Below are 21,151 nucleotides of genomic sequence, written 5' to 3'. Positions count from 1 at the left end.
TTGTTTTAAGATGGATTGTAAATTTTGAAAGGACTTTTTAAAAGATGAGAGGACCACAAACATGTCACTTCAGTTTCCAGCCCACACAGCCAGCCATGAGACACCCTTGTCTTAATATGAAGTAAATTATTATAAAATTCCAAAACTTCAATTTAATTGGTGGGTCCAATTGCCCTTTCAATCTTTGTAAATCTCTCTATTGATTTGGTCCAAATAAGATGGGATTCACAGCTTTTTCGTTTGTCGAGAACAAATTATCTATTTTGGCCGGTGTTTTTAAAACCGGACCGACCCGATGGTTGGACCGGATTCGACCATGAACCGGTTATATAGCCGGGTTGATCTAGTAATTGGTTCGACCATGAACCGGCCACATAGCCGGATTATATTTCAAAGTTATTAAACCAATAAAAACCACTAAAACTATAAAAAATCTATAAACCATTCATATAAACAAGAAACTAATTTATATTTATAATATTTTATGTTCAAAATTGATTTATATTTTAACTATGCATCATGTTTAATAATATTACTTTTATATTTACATACTAAAAAATATTAAACTATATTATTGAACCAGATTTACCCCGGTCGAACCCTATTAAAACGTGACCCAAAATATTTTCGGTTCAGCTTCCGGTCCGGTTTTAAAAACACTGATTTTGGCCAAAACTATTTCAAAATCTTAGAGTCTTTTAATAAATAATATTTGAACATTTAATCTCATAAGCTTAAGACACCATCAAACCAAACGTTACGTTTACACAGCGTAAATATATTAAAATCATATCATATGATTCTTTCTTGTGTTTGTATTCGAGATATTGATCAACTTGCAAGTTTTGGTGGTTTTGTTTAAGAATGTCCACATTGAGAGTCATTGGTATACCGTATACTTTGATATTTGATTAATTTCATGTTTCTGTGAGTACATTTTTGGTGGTAGAATAGATTCATGACTTTTGATCATATCTATAACAAATTTGATATATATATATTTTTTATAAATTTCTCTTATCTTGCTGATTTCTTGTTACAGCATATGATTTTTACTATACCTCCTTTAAACATTCTTTAGCAAGACACTTCTTAATTAATTAAGAAGCCTTTTCTTTCTCGGATAAATAAATTAATTAAGAAGCCTTTTCTTGAGGATAACTGGATAACCGAGAAGTAGTACTTCAAAAAAGCAAGAAAACTATAAAGATATTCGATTGAGGAAAACCCATATTAGGGTTTCTTATTTATGACTGTAATTAAATTAATTTACAAGCTTTTAGATCCATAGTTATAACGTTCAAGAAAAAAAAATTCTTATTTTGACCTAGAATAAGATTATTATACCGAACAGAATTCAAACCTTTATTGATATAACGAGCTTTAAGTCACAATTAAGATTAATTAGGTTTTACATTAGTGTTTTTGAAGAATAATAACACCTAAGTATGATAATTTGAAGATGCTTTTAATATTAAAATTTTTGCCAAATAGTTCTTTATAAATATTATATTGTCCAATAATACTTTTCATAATACGTACACATTTTATCTACTATCCAGTAACTGTAACAGAAAAGCGGCAAATCGAAGGTTGAATGTGATATAAGTTACAAAGCCAATGCCTCTCTAGGCTCCTTCATGCGGACCCAACTCTTAGCTACACAACAACATCCGACGATGTGACTTCTACATCTTTTAGTTGTGTCCTGTCTTTTTATGAAATGAACCTTTTTCATCATTTTATAGAAATAGAAACAAAAACGAAAAGATTTCTCTTATCTTTGAAAGTATCTTCGATGTATAACTCATACTTTCCTAACCTGTAACTTTAGATAATCATACGTTAGCTTTTCCAAAAAAAAAAAATCTTTGAAGTAACCCATCTTACCAAAATGTTAAGCGCCACCAAAAGTAACATTTCTTATGTACCACAGATTTAAATCAATAATTGCTCCTCGATAATGATGTATGAGGATATTTTGTATAGGCGCTGATAGGTAGGTTGTTTGCTGCAATACACGCTTGTGTGGTAGTTAGTTGTCAATTTAATCTTAGCTAGAGATTAAAATGGAACTGGACTCAACATAAAAAACGTTACATGTATATGTTGGTAGGGACGACATATATCTTGGTTCATTGTGCTTAATGTAGCTTGTCAGGCAACTCATTCCCTTTGTTACATATAAGTGTAAATGTGGTGGTGAGTTACATATTTTAAGAAAATCGGCTCAGTTATGATTTGAGACAATTTGTTCGTCCAGTTTCGGCTTTGAGAGATAAACATGGTTAAACTAAATAATTTTAACAATGGAAGTGCCTTGTCACATTCTTATTACCAGATAATATATACATCAGCTCTATTCATACAAGTCACATTATTTGGTTCCCTATGTACATATCAAGCCCACAAAGCACAATTAAGTGCAAAAAAACTTCTGTCGTTGCAGAAGAAAAAAGTCAACCAAAAACATTCAATTTAAAAGGTAAAGTGAGATATAGCCAAATAGCTAGGATATTCAGTAATTCACACCCAATGGTGAACTTGCAGCAGATAGAGCAAGTGAAGCTCTCTTAACGAATCTTCCTTTCATTCGAGGTCGTTTCTCTGCATTCAGTTTACGTACCTCGTACCTTATCTTCTTTGAAAACAATCTCGTCCTCCTCTTCTCTCTGTACCTCGAAACCCTAGCTTCTCTTCCTCCATCCCCAAACCCACTTGATGGTAAACATCCACCAACGTAATGCTTATGATGACTTTCTCCTCCATTTATTTCCTGGGAAACACATTTTCAACTCAACTTTGTTAGCCAAATGAAACATTACCCTTGAGTTCCCAAATGTTTTGAGTTAATATATATGAACATAAACCTCTAAATTATTTTTTTAATTTACTTAATTATTTCGATCCTTCAATATTTCCAGGCCATGTTGTTAGGTTACCACATCTAACTTGAACCTAATTAAAGTAATATATAAGCACCCCGGACTAATATATTCATTTGAAATATAAAGAAAACTCACTTTGATTTACAAAGAATTGAGTTTCTATAACATACCATGGAAACAACTGGCTTGTCACTGATGTCTATGTCTCGTTCTGGTGGCTCTCCTGACATCCACGGTTGACCTTGGCCTCCCCAAGTTGATATCACCGACTCGTAGTTTAAACTCAGCATTAGAACATTCTTTTGCTCTTCCTCCTTCACCTTAATACATTCAACATTCTTTATCGCCTCTTCTTCGTATGTGTTGTGCGAGTCGTGATCAAACCTCAGCTCAAACGCCACAGTTCCATCCCCATCGCCCCGATCCTCACCGCAGCCTATTCCCATGTTCATGGCTTTTGTTTCTTCTCCTTCCTCTTCTTCAATCTCGTCTTTTTCGATTTTAAACATCTCTGTATTAGACAACCCTAGCTCCTCCATCGCATAGGACTCTGTGACGTCTAACCCGCGACCGAGTAGAATCTCCACGTCAGCAGCGAACTCCTCAAGCTCCATGTCGGTCGGGAAAAAACCATTCAGACAACTTTCAGCGTTGTCTTCGTCCTCTTGATCATCGATTGTAATCATAGGAAACTCGATCTTTGGCTCAATGACATCGTTTAAGAACTGCTCAGCCACCATGGGATCAAGAACCGGCACTTGACAGATCAGCAGCTCTTCGATCTCGTAGCTGTCCGTCTGATCCTCTGCACTAATCTCCGGAACCAAATCATGAAATATCGACAAATTGTTTTTCTTACCAGACCCACGTGGAGTCCGAGGTTTACGAGTGAACCCTTGATGCCACGTTGCAGCTTCAAGCGGTGGAGAAGAAGCTGAGTGGTTGTGGCTGCTATACTTTGTGGCCACGGGGCTGGCCGACTTCAAACGAACCCTCTCGTGCCGGCGAGCGAGAGGGTTCGCTGAGTGGACCAAAGTGTCGCAAGACTGGCATAGAAAAGCATCGTCAGCGGCGCAGTACCACCGTGCCCGCTTCTTCACGCAGCTGTCGCAAGCCCTCGCCGTCTTGGCTCCAACAGCATTCGCCAAATTTTTCATCTTTTTCACAAGCTCGAGAAATGAGAGAGCACGAGGGGGTTCAACTTCAATAATTGAATATTTTCTTCAAATTATTGCTCTCTTCAAAAAGTTAGATATAGTGTGTACTCCTAGGGTATAGTATTGGGCAATGAGTGTTTGAGACTGAGAGGACATGCCCCGCATGTAGTGCGTTCTCATTTGTCAGTGGATTTTGAAGTATTTTAATGCACTTTTTGGGTGTTTATGTCTTCAATTGGGACCCACCTTTGCCTTATCTGGATTTTAATTGGTTGAGTTCTGAAGATGATCCTTGTAATAGTGTTTTGATTGGTCTGATTCTTTATCCAATGGATTTCTTGTGTGGTCCATTTTGTCGCTTTCCCTCAATTTTTTCCTTTCTCTTATTCAGTTTTGTTTATTGAAGACTTTTTGTGGTTTTTGTTATTTCATTCTTTTCTGGTAGGAAAGATTTCGGCCGGGTTGTAAATATTCTTTAACTACAAAAAAAATTAATGAAAAGTTACTATACACGAGACACTGTCACTTATCCCCTGTATATTAATAGAAAAATATTTAAAAAAATTATAACATATAGTTTCTACTAATTAAAAAAAGTATCATGCAAAGTTGTCACGTAATTGCAATACTAATTTTGCTTATGGGCGGCCTGAAAATCAATTGAGATTTTGTTAGTCCAAAATTAAATTGCGAGGAAATGTTATATTATATAGTATGTCTATTATGCACCATTCATTTATCAAATTAAAATTATTATATATTCTTTCATTAATTAAAACCTACAAAATTATCTAATGTGATTAAAATATATATAGCAATTAATGATTTTAGATAATAAATATTTGCTAACAATATGTATATTTTATATCATTTTTGTTTAATTATTTATTATTAAAATAAATTACACAATTACATTGATCATATAATAAAATTTTAGATTTTTTTATATATGTTGTATTTTTAATTTTTCAAAACGGGTATAAATTACTAAAACTGTTAAAAGTCTCACGTAAACTTTTGTGATCAAGGTTTAAAATTTTTTCTATAATAAGATACAATGATTATAAAATTATATGAATGAATAATTTTATTTTAATAGGTGTTTATGTTAATATATTATATACATGTATATATATATTTCATATCGTTTAAACTAAACTATACATCATATGAAAATACATACTTATATTTTGATATATGCGTTGAACATATATTGAAAAGTTAATATTTTAATTTTGGAATCTTCATTGTTTTTTTTTTAAATGATTATAAATTATTGAAACCACTAAACATTCCACATTAAAACAAATCGTTGCTGTAAAATTTTGTTACACAAATATGCAAATAATCATAAAATTATATGAGTAGAAACTTTATTTAATAAATATACATATTAAAAGTATAATATATATCTATGTTAATATCATATACGATAGATAAGATTGATTATTTTGATTTATTTATCCTAAAATGATTGCGAATAAACAAGAGCGATCGTTTGATTTATATGCGCACACCAATTTATTACATAATAGTAACTGATTTATTAGTTATTTAATATATAATTATTATTTTATTATTTCATAATATGCAGAAAAACATAAAATAAGTAATAAATATAAAATATTCCTTCGGCACAAGACGTGGATCTTAACCTAAGTATGTATCTATTTAATAATTTTAAATCTCAGACCAAAACAAAATAACAAAATGTGAATAAACTCAAAAATTAATATTTATATCGAGTAATAACAAAAATTAAAAAAAACAGCAAAAATGAGAAAAATATTGAAGATATATAGGATTGGCACGTGAACGTAAACTTCTCATAGCCATAATTAACTTTAAAATTGCTAAATCATGATATAAAACCAAACTGACATAGTTTCATTGTAACTAAATAGTAGATCTGAGATTTTTCGGCCTAAATATTTTGACCTAAAATATTTTTAAAAATGAAATCAGCTCATTAGTAAACAAATTATGTAATTAACAAAAAAATTTAAAAAAAAAATTGTTTAAGGGCCAAAAATATTAATACGATCAAGAATATTTTATTTTTCCATACGATATTTCTTAAATAATTTTCATATAAATTCACCTTGCGCAAAGCGCATGTGTTATCCTAGTAAAATATTAATATGCAAAATAGATAGTTCTTTGGAACACTTGCAAATAAAAACTTTTTATTGTTAAGTTAAGAAAAACTACACCTTTACCAAAAAAGAAAGAAATAACAAATACCAAAAAGACCCCATTTTTTGGTCAGTAAAGATAAAGTTAAAGATACCTCATTCAAAATTAGTAACTAGCTTTGAGCACTAGAACCATACACGTACCTTTGAACATGTGTGATATTTTTGGAAGACTCTGCGGTTATAACATCCCATACAATTTACACTAGAAATTAGCCACGATCATGGCTACAAATTTTTGTGACCAAGTATTTCTGTCACTGACTCACGTATAGCCAAGGGAAAAATTACAAAATAGTTGGGAAAATCTTGGCGAGTCCATAAACAATATATGGTTTGCTTTTCTTTGGTCTTTGTCCACCGATTTGATTTAAGAAACAATTATGATTCTATATCAGGAAATCTGTCAATGAGATCTATAACTATTTTATATAGGTGAAAATAATGTTATTTTTTAAAAAAATGGCGTAATTCAAGTACAAGTTTTAGATGTGATTTTTTATGGAACAGTTTAATATATATAGTTCGTGTGAAATTATCAGATGTGGATCTTCGTAGAATAGTATAATTGTTTGTAGTAAAATCCACAAATCAATATAAAGAGCAATCAAAGTCTTTCTAGGAAAAAAAAAAAAAAAAAAAAAAGTATTTCTAGGAAGCTAAAATGATAGGGATGGCATTCGATAGACCACAAAATACATATTTACCAATGACCACAGAGAATTTGTGGCCTTAATGTGATAAATCAAACAGGTTTAAATGGGGTTTGGTATCTAGCCCAAAGATATATGGGCTGATATTGTTAAAGGAGTTCTCGAAACAAACTGTAATTATAAATTCTAACATTTTGATCTGCGCCTTCCTGCATTTTAAAAAATATGATGCTATTTGTTTTTTATGTCACTATTTAAAGTTGAACACAAAAATCAAATTCGAAGAACCGAACTGATCCCAATCGAATAAGTAGTACAAATTCGAAGCCAAATTAATTAAATATCCGAATTGTTCAAAATTTTAGTATTTGAAAAACTGAAACCTAATCCGATCCGAACATAAGTATTTTGGTATCCAAAATAAATTTATATACGTATATATTAATTATTTTTAGATTTAATATATATAAAAACATCCAGAATATATATGATACTTTTAAGTTCGTTTAAATACTTGAAAATATATACAAATAATCAAACGTAAATATCTAAAATAGTTAAAATATACTTAGTACTCCAAAAATACTTAAATAATTATTAATTATCTATCCAAATAATTAAACCAAACCAATTTATATGTTAAGTTAAGTACTCTGACATATGTTATTCAAATTTATATGTAATATATTCTATTGTTTATAGATTTTTTAAAAAATTAAAGCATATAATAAATTTTAAATTTTTTAAAATAATTTAAATTGGTTATCCAAATTCGAACCGAATCCTCAAAGATCTGAACCGAACACGAAATCCCAAACAGACCCGAAAACGAACCCGAACGCCCACCCCTAATCACTATTATATATCATATATGTGTCATCATAGGTTACAAAAATATGTGTTATCATATAATTAATCGTGTTTTATACGTACCATCAAATAAGTAATCTTATAATTAATAATATTTTATACGTACAATCATATAAATAATCACAAATATTATATTTTTAAATTTCAATGTGAAATATAAAAACCATAATTTAAGTTGGTGTTTGAAATTGGGCTTTGTGTTGTATTTTTCTTACAGATATTGAAAACATTTTTATAATGGTTATTGGAAAATATGTTAGTAAAAATCAAATTTGAATATATGTATATTTTTGAATGAATTTTCGATAGAAATCAATTTTAAATTATTATTTTGATTTGAATATGTATATCAAGTAACATAAGCCCAATATTTTTTAATATAATGTAATAGACTTCCAATTTTTTTAATAGAATAAGTACATTACTTTTTTTCCTAACTTACTGGTATTCATGTTTCCTAACAACACTATTTTTTTAACTACTATCTAAGTTGTCAAACAAAAGATTAAAATATTTCTACTTTAACAAGATAGACTAGATAGTAACCCGCGCTTTGCGCGGGATAAGATGTCTATATTAATGTTGAAATTATATATTATGATTATGTATAACATAAAGTATACTTAGTTAGATAGAACTAAAGGTATGATTGTTATTAGAGGCGAAGCCAAAGACTTTTTATAATGAGTTCACTAATATTAAAATTTAATATATGGTGTTTGTAAGTTTGAGAAGAACCTTTGAAAAATAATTTTTTATATTTCGCCTATCACGTTGTAGTAGTTATGGACTTAGGGGTTTAACACGTAAAATCAAAAAAGGTGGATCAATAACATATTATAAGCAAAACAATAGCTGCGTGAAAGGAAAAAAAAATATAGCTCTTTTAAATTCAGAAAACATAGTTGCATAGTAAAATAAATTGAAGGTTATTTGACCCTCTAAATTGTAAAGGTTGTTCCCGATGCGACCATCACGTGAGACTTGCTGGTGGTTTGTTCCTAGAAGTTTCTTCTCATATTCAAGGTCGTCTAATGCAGAGCTCTCACGGCGGTGAAGGTGGTGACACTCGCATGCTTATATTTCTTGCTCTAGAAGACTAATACACTAAGCCGAGACGATTTACAGTGATTCAGTCTCCTCGAAACAGAGATTACCTCCTCTAGCAGTAACAAAACCGAATACAACACATTTATCTAGAAATAGATTTTTAACGTTCTCTTTCAGCAATGAGAGACGGTTCTCAAGAACGTGAGTGCTCTGCTAAATGCATGAAAGTAGGTATGGAGAAAAGGGTTCTTTCATTAACACTTGGCATCGTACTAAAGTTTCATCGCTTTGTCGTCTCTACGGATCTATCGACTTAAAGGCGATAGATCAGATGGGTTACCGTTTTTAACATAAACGTATAGAGGAATAATGAATCTTTATTGATGCTATGATTATATTGAGAGGATTGATAAATCAACTAATCGAACTTGAAGCTGAAGGTTTATCACATAAAAGTATTCGTCGAGAAAAGTATAGATGGTATAAAGTTCTTTTAAAGGAATGTTAGTGTGAACGCATTAAATTCACAGTTTTAGTGAGAAACGTTCTCTGCGTGACACCTAAGCATTTTACTAAATAAAAGCTTCTCGTGAAGCCACGTCATCACGTCACATTCCTTGCCAATAAACTTTTAAGGTAAGTTTTAAAAATGTTTCTCCTTTAATATATAGGGGATTGGAGGCACATACTTTAACCCGAAAAACACGTACCATTTCCTTGCAAAAGTTGGAGAACTCACTTTGGTTCGACCGTTAATTTTAGTTGTTACGAGAAAATGATTATTATTCATCCAAATTTAAATGGTAGGAAACTCTGCTTGCAGTTTCTGTTTGTTTCACTCCACAAATCTAGGACGACTGAACATAATTTATACTCAAGATTTGTAGTAATTAAGACAGTTCGTCTACAACTCATCGGTGAGAGCCACGGTGGTGATTTACTGTTCATGTTCGTTAAACCAATCATAGCGGAGATCAGGGGCGGACGTACATAGTTCACTACGGGGGCACGTGCCCCCTATTACTTAAAAAAATTATATGTTTAATTAAATATAGTTATGTATGTATATAAGATCACAAAAGAAGTAATAATCTAAAACACCATTATTTTATGACCATAAATCTCACGTAGTCCATTCTAAAAAGAAAGATAAGTTTAGTTTTAAAAAGCCCAATCAAAACAAAATAAAATTAATTTTGATTTTTAAAAAAATTTCGACATGTCTTGATTCATGATTTTATGTAGTTATAATTTATTTTATCTAAACGAGTTAGTTATTAAAGTGCCCCCGACTAATAAAACTTCTAGATCCGCCACTGCTTGAGATATGGTTAACCCTAATGTATTCTTGTAGAAAATCTTCATTCATAACGCATTTTCGAGTGGTATATTTGATTTCTTATTTGGTGGATTTGTTTTAGGGCGTAATACCAAAGATGTTGACAGGAAACTCTCATTAACTTCTCTCATTAACGCATTTTCGAGTGGTATATCTATATTATTAAAAGAGAAGTACTCATTTTAAAATGTTCTTACTTCATTAATTAAACTCTTTTTTTTTTCTTGTCTTTTTCAGTTGCATTTATGAAATATTCTAAAACGAATAAAACTGACTAATTTATTAATTGTCTTTTCAGTTATATTAATGAAATATGTTTAAATGAATTCAAACTTTCAATTTTATTGTTTGTCTTTTTCAGTTACCTTAATGAAATATCCTTAAATAAATTTGGACATAATATCATTTAATTAACCAAAAAAACTTATGAGTTATCCTTACGAGCATAATTTTAATAATGGGGATTTTTAAAAACATGCATCATTAAAATGTTACCTAAAACATGCAGCACTAATATATAACATGCATCAATAAAACTAGAATTTGACTCACACAATTGTACGGATATTATTTTCAGTTGATTAAATTTAAAAATAATTATTTATTCAAAAAATATTTAACAATGGCTATGTTTTTAAAAATTATATGGTATTATTTGCTCATAACTCATGAGTTATCCTTACGAGCATAATTTTAATAATAGAGATTTTTAAAAACATGCATCATTAAAATGTTACCTAAAACATGCAGCACTAATATATAACATGCATCAATAAAACTAGAATTTGACTCACACAATTGTACGGATATTATTTTCAGTTGATTAAATTTAAAAATAATTATTTATTCAAAAAATATTTAAGAATGGCTATGTTTTTAAAAATTATATGGTATTATTTGCTCATAACTCATTTATCTTTTGATAAATTGTTAGAAAGAAAATTTTAGCATAATATAACTCCGTTGTCATTTGCTAAATTTATGGTTTTTATTTATATTTTTAATTATTTAATTATAATATTTTCATTTTATATTTGAAAGATAAATGAATTTTCTTTCAAACAATATTTTTGTAAATGTATTTTTTAAAAAATAGTCAATTAAAATTGTTATTATCATTGAATATCATTATTTTTGACATAATTTGAGTTTTCGTTTACATCAAAACTTATCATATTTTAGGATAATTTTAATTTAAAATGTAATTTTCATATTTTTCAAACAAATTCTAAAAATATTTTTTAAATATTTTGTTATAATTGTTAAAAAAATATTGAGTTGCATTTCAAATAAAAAGGTAAAGATATTAAAAATATTCTAATTAAAATATGTAAAATTTAATATAGTTTTAAAGAAATGGTCAAAATAAAAAAATTACACATAAAATAATCATGATTTTTGTTAACTGGGCGGATCGTTATTTATATGATATCGCACACGAAAAAAAATTTTCTGTTTTTAAAATTATCTAATTAACTCTATACTCATTTTTTATATTTTTTATATGATATCACACATTCATAAAAAAATAGATAGTTTACGATGCAAAAAAAAATATTTACTTAATGACTATAATATGAACGAATATTACAAATACATCATTTAATAAAATAAATAATTAAAAACTGAAAATTCATATCCGCGCTGGCGCGCGGATCAGGGTCTAGTTTGATTTCTTATTTGGTGGATTTGTTTTAAGGCGTAAAACCAAAGATGTTGGTAGGACAGGAAACTCTCATTAACTTCTCTCATTAACAATTTGTTCCTCTTTAATTTTTTCTTAGTTCTTTGAAAAAACTTCACCGTTAGATTTTTGAATTATACCTTCCATATTACGCACTATATACCGATTCCCAGATTTTATCAGGGGTAAAAATTGGGATGTGTAAGGATGGAGAGGTGTGGATAAAACAGCAAAGAATCTAACGACTTTAAGAATACAGAGGTGTGGGTAAAATATAGCATTGGGAAGAGAGTAGAGGCAACAACTAACCACATGAATAGACTACAGTTTCACCTATAACCAACATATTGTTTGCATATTCAGTTATTGCCGAAATAAAAGAATGGCCAGTGTTATATTGCAGTTATCTTTCCCAATCCAATTATGGCGAGACTGACAACGCATCTCTCTTACCACTTCCACAAGTCTCATTCATTTATTTCTAGGGATGACAATGCATGTTAGGTCTGTTCCGGAATGCACTAAAAATATGTGTGCATCGTGACTGATTGGTCCGCCAAATACACATTGAAGACTTGAAGTGAGGAGAATTCAAAAACACACACATGTGTCGAGACACTATAGTACCTCTCATAAAATAAATTTGAATAGAGTTAGATAGGAAACGAGCTAATTTATGGTCTAAACAATATCTTCGTCGCATATTGACGTAATCTTGTAGATCTTTTGCTACAACACTCAGGTTTTTAAATTTCTATTCTAACTCCTATTTTTGTGATTGTAAAACTTTTCAGGTCAGTCCATAGACATACCTACATAGACATATCAATTCTTAATAATACTGGTTTAGCAAATGCATAATAAACGGTCGGAATTTCCTAGTCATACAAGAAAATGAAGATGGGTCTGTAGACTTGTTTGCTTCTGTGTTTTTAATTTAAGACGTTAAATATGAATGTGCTAAATTAAAAAAAAAAAATGAATGTGCTAAATATTTTTAGTAAACTTGTTTAACCCGTGCCATTCGTGTAACCAATTACGTATTTGACTATTTGTACGATCAAAAGGTATATAAAAACCAGACAGAAATTAAAACTAAAGAAAACGATTCACCACTTTAAGGTTCTCACCAGAATTTCCGTGCACAAAGTTAAATTGGATTTTAGTAGGCTGTCAAGTCTATCAACTGTACAACCACATGGCCTGGCCCCTATTGAACTCCCCCCTATTACCTAATACTATTGATTACATAGCTTTTATTGGTCAAACCCAAAAACTTTTATTTTTCTTTTGCTTGCTCTGTTCTGTTCATTTTTCTTTTGTTAGCTCAGGCCTCAGGTATATAAGCACATTCAAGGCAATGTTAAGAGAAAGAGAAGTATTATTCCAAATTTCTAAAAAAGAGGAGAAAAGTAGCATTTGATACATCACAAATAACACATCACGAGAATCTAAAAAGAAATAAGAAAAATAAATACTTCAAATGAAAAAATAGAGATGTGAAAGTATACGCAGATATGAACATTTTTATGGTATTCGTATCGTCTTTTCACTTTTCTCTATCATATTCCAACCTTATTGAAACGTATCACCGAAAAGAGAGAGAGGCATGCTCATAGTTTGACAACTTCAGGGATAAAGACAGGGTATCGGTCGATACAATCCGACCATGGTCCCTCCGTTGGTGTCTTGATCGTACGGTTAGATTTCCACACGGCTGAGTTACACTTGAATCCACTCCCGAACGCGATCTGCCAAACCCTGTCGCCTCTCTTCATCTTCCCTTTAGCCTCGATGTAGCTAAGCTCATACCACAACGAAGACGAGGATGTGTTACCAAACCTATGCAACGTCATTCTCGAGGCTTCCACGTGCTCTGCCGATAGCTGCAGGCTCTTCTGCAGCTCGTCGATCACCGCTCTACCTCCAGCGTGGATGCAGAAATGTTCCAAAGCCATCTTGAAATCTGGTATGTACGGCTTCCACTTTGCATTATAGATTTTACGTCCGATGAGAGACGTGAGGAAGAGCAGCTGTTCGGATGCCGGTAGGACCAAAGGACCTATTCAATCCAGTACTTGTGTTAATTCAAGAAGAAGAAAAACATGATCATAGTGATATAAAGTTGGTGTTAAAAAAAAAAGTGATATAAAGTTATCAACTCTTAGAAAATATTATACAACAATTTAAAATTTACGATATAAACTAAGCTGCAACTGTGTTTTTTGGTCCTGATGAGTGACCACTGTGTTTGTGTCAGAGTCCAGCAGGTGTATATATATATTTCATATGAACTCTTAAACATTTTAAAGCAGAATTTGTTCCATTTTATGTTTGCGTTTTGCACAAATATTTTTTTTTCTTGAAAAACTGAAAATATTTATTCCTAAAGATGTGAATTAAATGCACTAAGTGTTGGCCCAATCCAGCTCTTATAGTTAATGATACTCCATCGGTTTATAATGTATGCTGTTATGAGTAAAACTAAAAAATAAATTGTTTTTTTTTCAAGAGAATTTTTTTTAAAAATAAAAAATTATTTAACTATTTTATAAAAATGATTGTAAAATATAAAGTTAAAATTAACATGTTTAAAATATTTTACATTTGAAAATAATAGAAATCTTGTAAAAGTATCCTGCAACTAAGAGTATGATTAAACCGGGGTTCTTAGGATGGGGTTTTTAAAGTCTTTATTTAAGAACTGGTTCTTAGCTTTTTTAGTTAAAAATTAAGAAACAGTTTCTTAACTTCTGTTAAGAACCTCACTCTAAGAACCCCGGGTTAATCATGGTGCAAGGGAGTATATCATTAGGAATGAAAAGAAAATCATGTAATCAAAGCATATTGTAATAAGGATTTTGAGTTACCTATGGTGGTGATGTTAGACTTCAAGGCTTCTCCAGCAATGGCCATGAGATCTTTATTCAAGTTGATTCCGACGTGACTTTCATCGTCTTCCTGCTCGTAAACGCAATAGTACGACTTGTCTTCCGCACCCCGGTGGGTCCTGACAAGGTGACAGAGCTTATACTTAGCTCTCCACCTGTCTGATCTGCGGTTAGAGAGAAGAATAGCCGCTGCTCCCATGCGGAAAAGGCAGTTTGGGAGCAACATAGCTCTCTCTTTGCCCTGGTAGTAATTAGGAGTAATGATCTCAGTGCTAACTATCACAGCGTTGGAGTTAGGATGAACTTGTAACAAGTCACGTGCTACATCAACAGAGATAAGACTAGCGCTGCATCCCATCCCGGAGAGGTTAAGGCTCTTGATGTTACTCCTGAGCTTGTACTTGTTGATTATCATGGCCGAGAGAGAAGGCGTTGGTGAGAAAAGAGAGCAGTTAACAATGAGTATGTCGATGTCTTTAGGTTTAAGACCTGTTTTCTTGAAGAGATCGTCCATGGCAGTGAAGATAACCAACTCTGCTTCGCTTCTAGCGGCATCCATCGTTGGAGTTGGAGGGATGTAGTGAATAGCTGGAGGGAGACAAGTTTCTTCTCCGAGGCCAGATCGTTCGAGGATTCTCATTTGGAACTCAACGCTCTTTGGACTGTCTATGAGGTTGAGACGAGAGTGTTCCATGAACGTAGCGAACGGGACACGGCAAGTGACGGGAGGTTTGAAGCAAGAGTAGTCAACAAGGTAGATGGTGCGTGGCTTGGACATGAAGTAAACGGTTGAAACGAATATGATGAGGAAAGAGGAACATAGGATGTGAAGGAGATTGAAGTTGAGTGAGTTCAAGTGGTTGAGGATCTCTTCAGGACCCATTCGGAAAAGCTCAAGGGCGGTGTATGCTAGGATTGGAATCAGAAGAAGGGTGAGGAAGTTGTTGACTAGGTATTGGTAACCGAGTTTAACATATTTGTGCTTCGTGGAGGTCGAGAGATCAGGCATTTTGGGAGGCGACATGGTTAAGTGTTTTGCCTGTGAGATTTGGAGGTGACAAAGGGAAAGAAGGAAAGTGGGATATAAAGGAGAAACAGAGCGTTGAGAGGAGTTAATGCAAAGGCTCAAGCTTCACATCACTCAACGCTCTCTCTCTCTCTGGCTACCCCATTTCTATGTGTTTATATTTTTATTTCACTCATTTACCAAATAATATTTCCTTTTTCTTCTTGATTTCCAATTGTAACCAGAGAAACGTCATTTATGGTGCAAATGATTAACGAGTTAATACCTTTTATCCTACTTCAGCTCATCAGTTCGGAATCTTCTTCTCATTTTTCTATAACATGCAAAGAAAAAAAATTCAAGATACGAGATGTGTGTCAGTTATGTTCCTTTTAACGGATGTCAATGACTTCCGTAATAACAGTTCAAAAGTTACACGGCGTGGTACAAAAACTCGCAAAAGTCATTTTTCGTTTTATGTTTTTTTTTGTGTGTTTTTTTTTTGTGTGCAAACAAACAATATATTTTGTTCAACTTTATAGGGACAACCATTAGAACTTAAATAAAAAAAACCAAAAATATATTTTCTCGGTTATTCTCCTAAAATTGATGATGTCAAATGAATTGAAAGATACTATTTAGGTATATCTGAAAACAAAATCGAACATGAATTTAGTGTAACCGAATTGAATCAACTAATTCTATTTTAGCAAATTAATCATTTAAAAGTGACAAATATCCCATATACACATATTATATTTTGTCTTATTTAAATAATTCTATGTTGATTCCTTCTTATCTGAAATCAGGCTAATTCAAACAAAATATCAAGTAATAATTTTACCGTACCGAAACGTAATGAGTTTTGGTTATAGTTCTAGTTTGGTGCACGTGGAATGGAGTAATGGACATAATATATACTCCTACAAGCGATCATCACCTAACACGCCAGACTGTAAGTTTAATTTGAGCTTTGCAATCAAGCTGGCGTTTGGGAAATAGGAAAATCTTTCAAGGAGATAGTTTGGTTTTAGTTCCAGAACTACAGAGACGAATATAACCTATCATATATTTCATTTGTTTCATAATAAGTGTCATTTTAAATTTTTTTCTTGTTACAAAAAAATGTCGTTTTATAATTTAAATGTAAATTATATTTACTTTCAACTGAAAATTAATTGAAAACTGCATTGATTTTATAAATAATTTTATTGACCTCAAATACTATTGGTTAGAGAAGTATAATTAATAACAAATTACATATATTTTTGCCACTTTCTTAATATGTGTGAAAAATGTCAAAATAAGACTTATTTAGAAACGTAGAGAGTAGTAACTATCAAGAAATGCTTATATTTCATTTTAATTACAAAAAAGGATGACCATCCATAGACCTGAAGAAAATAAAAAAACTTGTCACATTTGTTCAGATGAATTCTGTTACATGGCTGGTTCATACTTGTAACTTGTAAGCCACTCATTAATGTCTATTGTATTCAATAAACCTCAATTTTATGTAATACCAAGTTTTGTAGTAGAAAATGGAAGTACGTATCGTTTTTTTCTGTGGGTGAGTGTGAGTTAATGTTCTGGTTGTATTCAGAACTTTTAATTATTGCAATATCCAAAACCGCCTCATATCATTGCTGGAAAATCGCAAGTGAGATACAACAACAGTGAATTTGTGTTACACAAGGGTCGTTTTGTTGTTTTGGGGTTTAAATTGGTGTAACGTAGAAGTAACATTAGTCTAGTAATACAACTCCAACATAATCAGAGACTACTATCGATTATATACTTGGTGTGGAGTGACGATACATACATTACATAAACACGTGCAAATAAAACAATGGTCCTCCTTTATACGGATAATGAGTACAATAATACAAAGTAAATTTATGGGGTGTCGAACCAACCAGCGGCTAACTATAACTTCCCTTTAACAATAAATAAATTCGTACGCACATCTTATATATTAAAAAAGAAGAAATCTATATCGACTTTGAGATTAATAAAGGAACTAGACTCTATCCGCGCGCCAGTGCGGATTTGAATTTTCCGTTTTTGGTTATTTATTTAACTAAATAATATATTTGTAATATTTGATATATTATATTCACCAAGTAAATATTTTTTTGGCATCTTAAACCATCTATTTACGATGAATATTCGATATCATATAAAAAATTGAACAAATAGACGTAATTAGAGAATTGTAGACGATATATAAAAACAATGGTTATTAATGTAAAATATTAAAAAATATTATATTATGACTTAGTATGACATAAAAGATTATAAATTAGTTATATATGTTTAAAGAAAATAAAATGATTTTTAAACTTCTATGAAAAATTTAACATATAAAAAAAGGGCGATGAATTAGTCATCAAATTGTAAATAATTTCATAATTTTATTAATAATAAATTATTAATAGTCTTTGTTTTTCGTCAAGATAATTATTAAATATCCATAACATTAATATGTTAAAAGACCATATATTATGAAAGCCTATGTTGTAACCATTTTTTTCCGGGAAGTGTAACAAAAAAAATTACATTTAACTCTTCGTTTTATTTAAGTTTGTGTCGGTAAAAGATTAAAAAAAATCTCTCTATCTTTTTCAATGTTCAATTTGAAGCTTATTATAAGGAAATCATACGCAAATATAGGCAATTGGTTGGAATCTCTATATCTTTATTTTTTTATAAATTTTAAATTTATTGTTTCCTCTTCTGCAAACAAATCAATTACCGAAGAAATATATCAATTGGTTGGAATCAAATCTATTCTTATAATTAGTGTAATTATAGTTACAGTTTCTATATTTAATAGGTACATTAAAGATACGATATTGAAGATATTTTGTTTTGATTAATAGAAGATATTGGATTTTGAGTTTGTATTTATTGATTTGTTTTTTTATAAAGCTTAGAAAATCAATGGGATGATTGGTTGGTTGATAAATTCTATAAAGAAAACGAAAACTATAGGTGGTTTGAATATTGTACATCGATCGATGCATGATGTAAGTTGACTATATAAAACTTGAACAAGATCATTTCAAACTAAAGTATAGGTAGGTTATATGCATTTGTTATATTGTAGTTAATATATTTTAAATATTACATAAGTCAAGTGATTCACGTTTTCGTAAAAATAAAATTCAAGTTCATTATTGGGCCGTACTCGTACGTAATAAGCTACGTTAAATATGATGTATTTTTAGGTTCATTTAATGACATTAAGTTTAAATTTGATTAAGGAAAACTAATTAATTTAACTGGAAAAGACAAACATTAAAATATGTAGGTTTATTTAATGACATTAAGTTTAAATTTGATTAAGTAGGGGTTATTGGTTGTTGTATTTTAATGGATTTGAAAATCCGAACTAAATCTAGTGTTATTGGTTCTATGATTTTCAAATATGTATTAAAATCATGTGTTATTGGTTTAATGATTCATAAATTCTGTATCAAATCAAGTGTTATTCAATCGTACGGATTTACTAATATATTTGATTTTATAATGGATTTGAATGGATTTGTTTGGATTTTTTAGTTAAAAATACAAAGACTCAAATCCGAGGGAAAACCTCCGGATTTGCATATTTTACTTGGATTTATAAATACTATATGGATTTCTAAATCAATCAAAATATATAAACCAATAAAAAACTCATTAATTTAACTATAAAAGACAAGCATTAAAATAGGTACTTTAAGTTAATTCTCAGTAGCATGCAAGTGTAAATAAATTAGAAAACTTAGGGTATTTTTTAATGGGTACTTCTCTTTTAATGATAGAAATTAGTTGCAACTCTCAACTATATGATAGCTTAGTATTTATTACAGTATATTAATTATTTACATACGTTTATCTCCAGACTCCACGATCGCTTTCGGTTGGGATGTTGATGATTGTTATTTCAACTTTCAACTTTTGGCAGTTTGTCCCTTGTAGAGTAGTAACTTAGTAACCCCCAAAACTCTACTTAACACATACTTAAGCCTATTTAAAAAAAAACTCTAAACATACTTTCTTAAAAAATAAATACTTGCAGAAGGTTAGAGCACCATTATCCTAGAGACCCTAAATGGGTTTCTTTTTTTTTTTTAATACTTTTTAATTGTAAAAGTGAATTAAGAAACTGGATTAAAAGACCAGAAAATTTATGTGCTCCATTGCAAGTCTCTTATTTAAGGGTTATTAAAAAAAAATTTAATTAAACACCAAAATTTTTTGATTTTTCTTATTAAACTTAAACTATTTCTTAAAACATAGTACAAGCTAACTCTATATTCAAGTTTTTGATTGAAAAACTTACAAAAGAACCAAGCATAAGGGGGTTCACATCATTTGAGTCCAGCTTGCCCTCTAAAGAAACAATCCTATATGTGTACGAGACATTAGTGTTCTATGCATTCTACACCAAAATCTTTTTGCCAAGGAGAGAAACGATTTACTTCTCAACTCCTCCACGCCACAGTGTGATCAAATGATTCATACACCAGTTTTATTTCTCACCAAATCAACTCTATAACTTCAGCAATTCATGTTTCCGTGAAAACTATAACCTATCAGAGTCAGCCACACAAAGGCAGGAGGTAAGATACCTTACTTGAGGAAACAAATGATTGTGATATGCCCGTAGTAGAATCTGGAAGTAACAAACCCAATGAGAATCCTTGCCAACCTAGGCCCTGTTCGTTTGCTCGCCCAGATGATCAGTGAAGATGCAAATCGATGTTCGTTTTGTGCATTATAATGCTACATCCAGATGGATCACCCAACTGAATTTTTAAAAACTCATCTCAAATTCTCACTCAAATGAAGGTGAGTCTTGATGGTGCATCTGGAAGCAGATGCATCTAGTTCAATCCAAAATGATAAATGACAAAAATGACTTTTTAAAATCAAAATATTATTTTCAAACCGTAAATTCTATTTTTTTTTGCAAATAAAATTTTCCGCTAGAACCTAAAAATATATTTTCCCGCAAAAACTTAAAAACACAATTTCCCGCCAAAACCGCAAAATGCGATTTTCCTCAAAAAACGTAAAACACATATTTCCATAAAAACACACTTTTCGGTCAAACAGGTAAAACCACATTTTTCGGCCAAAACTTTTTCGGCCAAAACCGGAAAAACGCATTTTCCCGCCAAAACAAAAAAAAAACGCATTTTCCCGCCAAAACCCAAAAAACACATTTTCCCGCCAAACTGCAAAAAGCATTTTCCGGCCAAAACCGCAAAAAACATTTCCTCGCCAAAACCGGAAAACACAATTTTCTCGCCAAAATCGGAAAACGGAATTTTCCTGCCAAAACCGAAAAAACGCATTTTCCCGCCAAAACTGGAAAACACAATTTTCCCGCAAAAACCGGAAAACACAATTTTCCCGCAAAAACCG

General features: G+C 31.0%; 2 protein-coding genes across 2 annotated transcripts; both read right to left on the bottom strand.

The window, feature by feature from the left end:
- Window positions 1–2,301: 2,301 nt before the first annotated feature.
- Window positions 2,302–4,236, bottom strand: LOC106400997 (zinc finger protein CONSTANS-LIKE 16-like). The gene is made up of 2 exons (XM_013841412.3): window positions 3,059–4,236; window positions 2,302–2,776 (listed from the first exon to the last, which is right to left on the bottom strand). The coding sequence occupies exons 1-2, from the start codon at window positions 4,043–4,045 to the stop codon at window positions 2,519–2,521; spliced, it is 1,245 nt and encodes a 414-aa protein (XP_013696866.2). The 5' UTR covers window positions 4,046–4,236; the 3' UTR covers window positions 2,302–2,518.
- An 8,963-nt stretch (window positions 4,237–13,199) lies between these two features.
- LOC106400927 (3-ketoacyl-CoA synthase 5) lies at window positions 13,200–15,880 on the bottom strand. Its single transcript, XM_013841331.3, has 2 exons — window positions 14,707–15,880; window positions 13,200–13,898 (listed from the first exon to the last, which is right to left on the bottom strand). The coding sequence occupies exons 1-2, from the start codon at window positions 15,749–15,751 to the stop codon at window positions 13,450–13,452; spliced, it is 1,494 nt and encodes a 497-aa protein (XP_013696785.2). The 5' UTR covers window positions 15,752–15,880; the 3' UTR covers window positions 13,200–13,449.
- Between the last annotated feature and the right edge of the window lie 5,271 nt (window positions 15,881–21,151).

The sequence above is a fragment of the Brassica napus genome, chromosome C5, assembly GCF_020379485.1.
Source record: "Brassica napus cultivar Da-Ae chromosome C5, Da-Ae, whole genome shotgun sequence".
In the NCBI taxonomy this organism is placed as follows: Eukaryota; Viridiplantae; Streptophyta; class Magnoliopsida; order Brassicales; family Brassicaceae; genus Brassica; species Brassica napus.
Note: the sequence above shows the minus strand (reverse complement) of the source record. Positions and strands in the feature narration are given on the sequence as shown.

Excerpts from the sequence above, each read along its gene's own strand:
- LOC106400997 (XM_013841412.3), bottom strand. The coding sequence starts at position 4,045 with ATGAAAAATTTGGCGAATGCTGTTGGAGCCAAGACGGCGAGGGCTTGC. Across the intron at positions 2,777-3,058 it reads ACAAGCCAGTTGTTTCCATG|GAAATAAATGGAGGAGAAAG; the intron begins GTATGTTATAGA and ends TGTGTTTCCCAG.
- LOC106400927 (XM_013841331.3), bottom strand. The coding sequence starts at position 15,751 with ATGTCGCCTCCCAAAATGCCTGATCTCTCGACCTCCACGAAGCACAAA. Across the intron at positions 13,899-14,706 it reads GTCTAACATCACCACCATAG|GTCCTTTGGTCCTACCGGCA; the intron begins GTAACTCAAAAT and ends TGGATTGAATAG.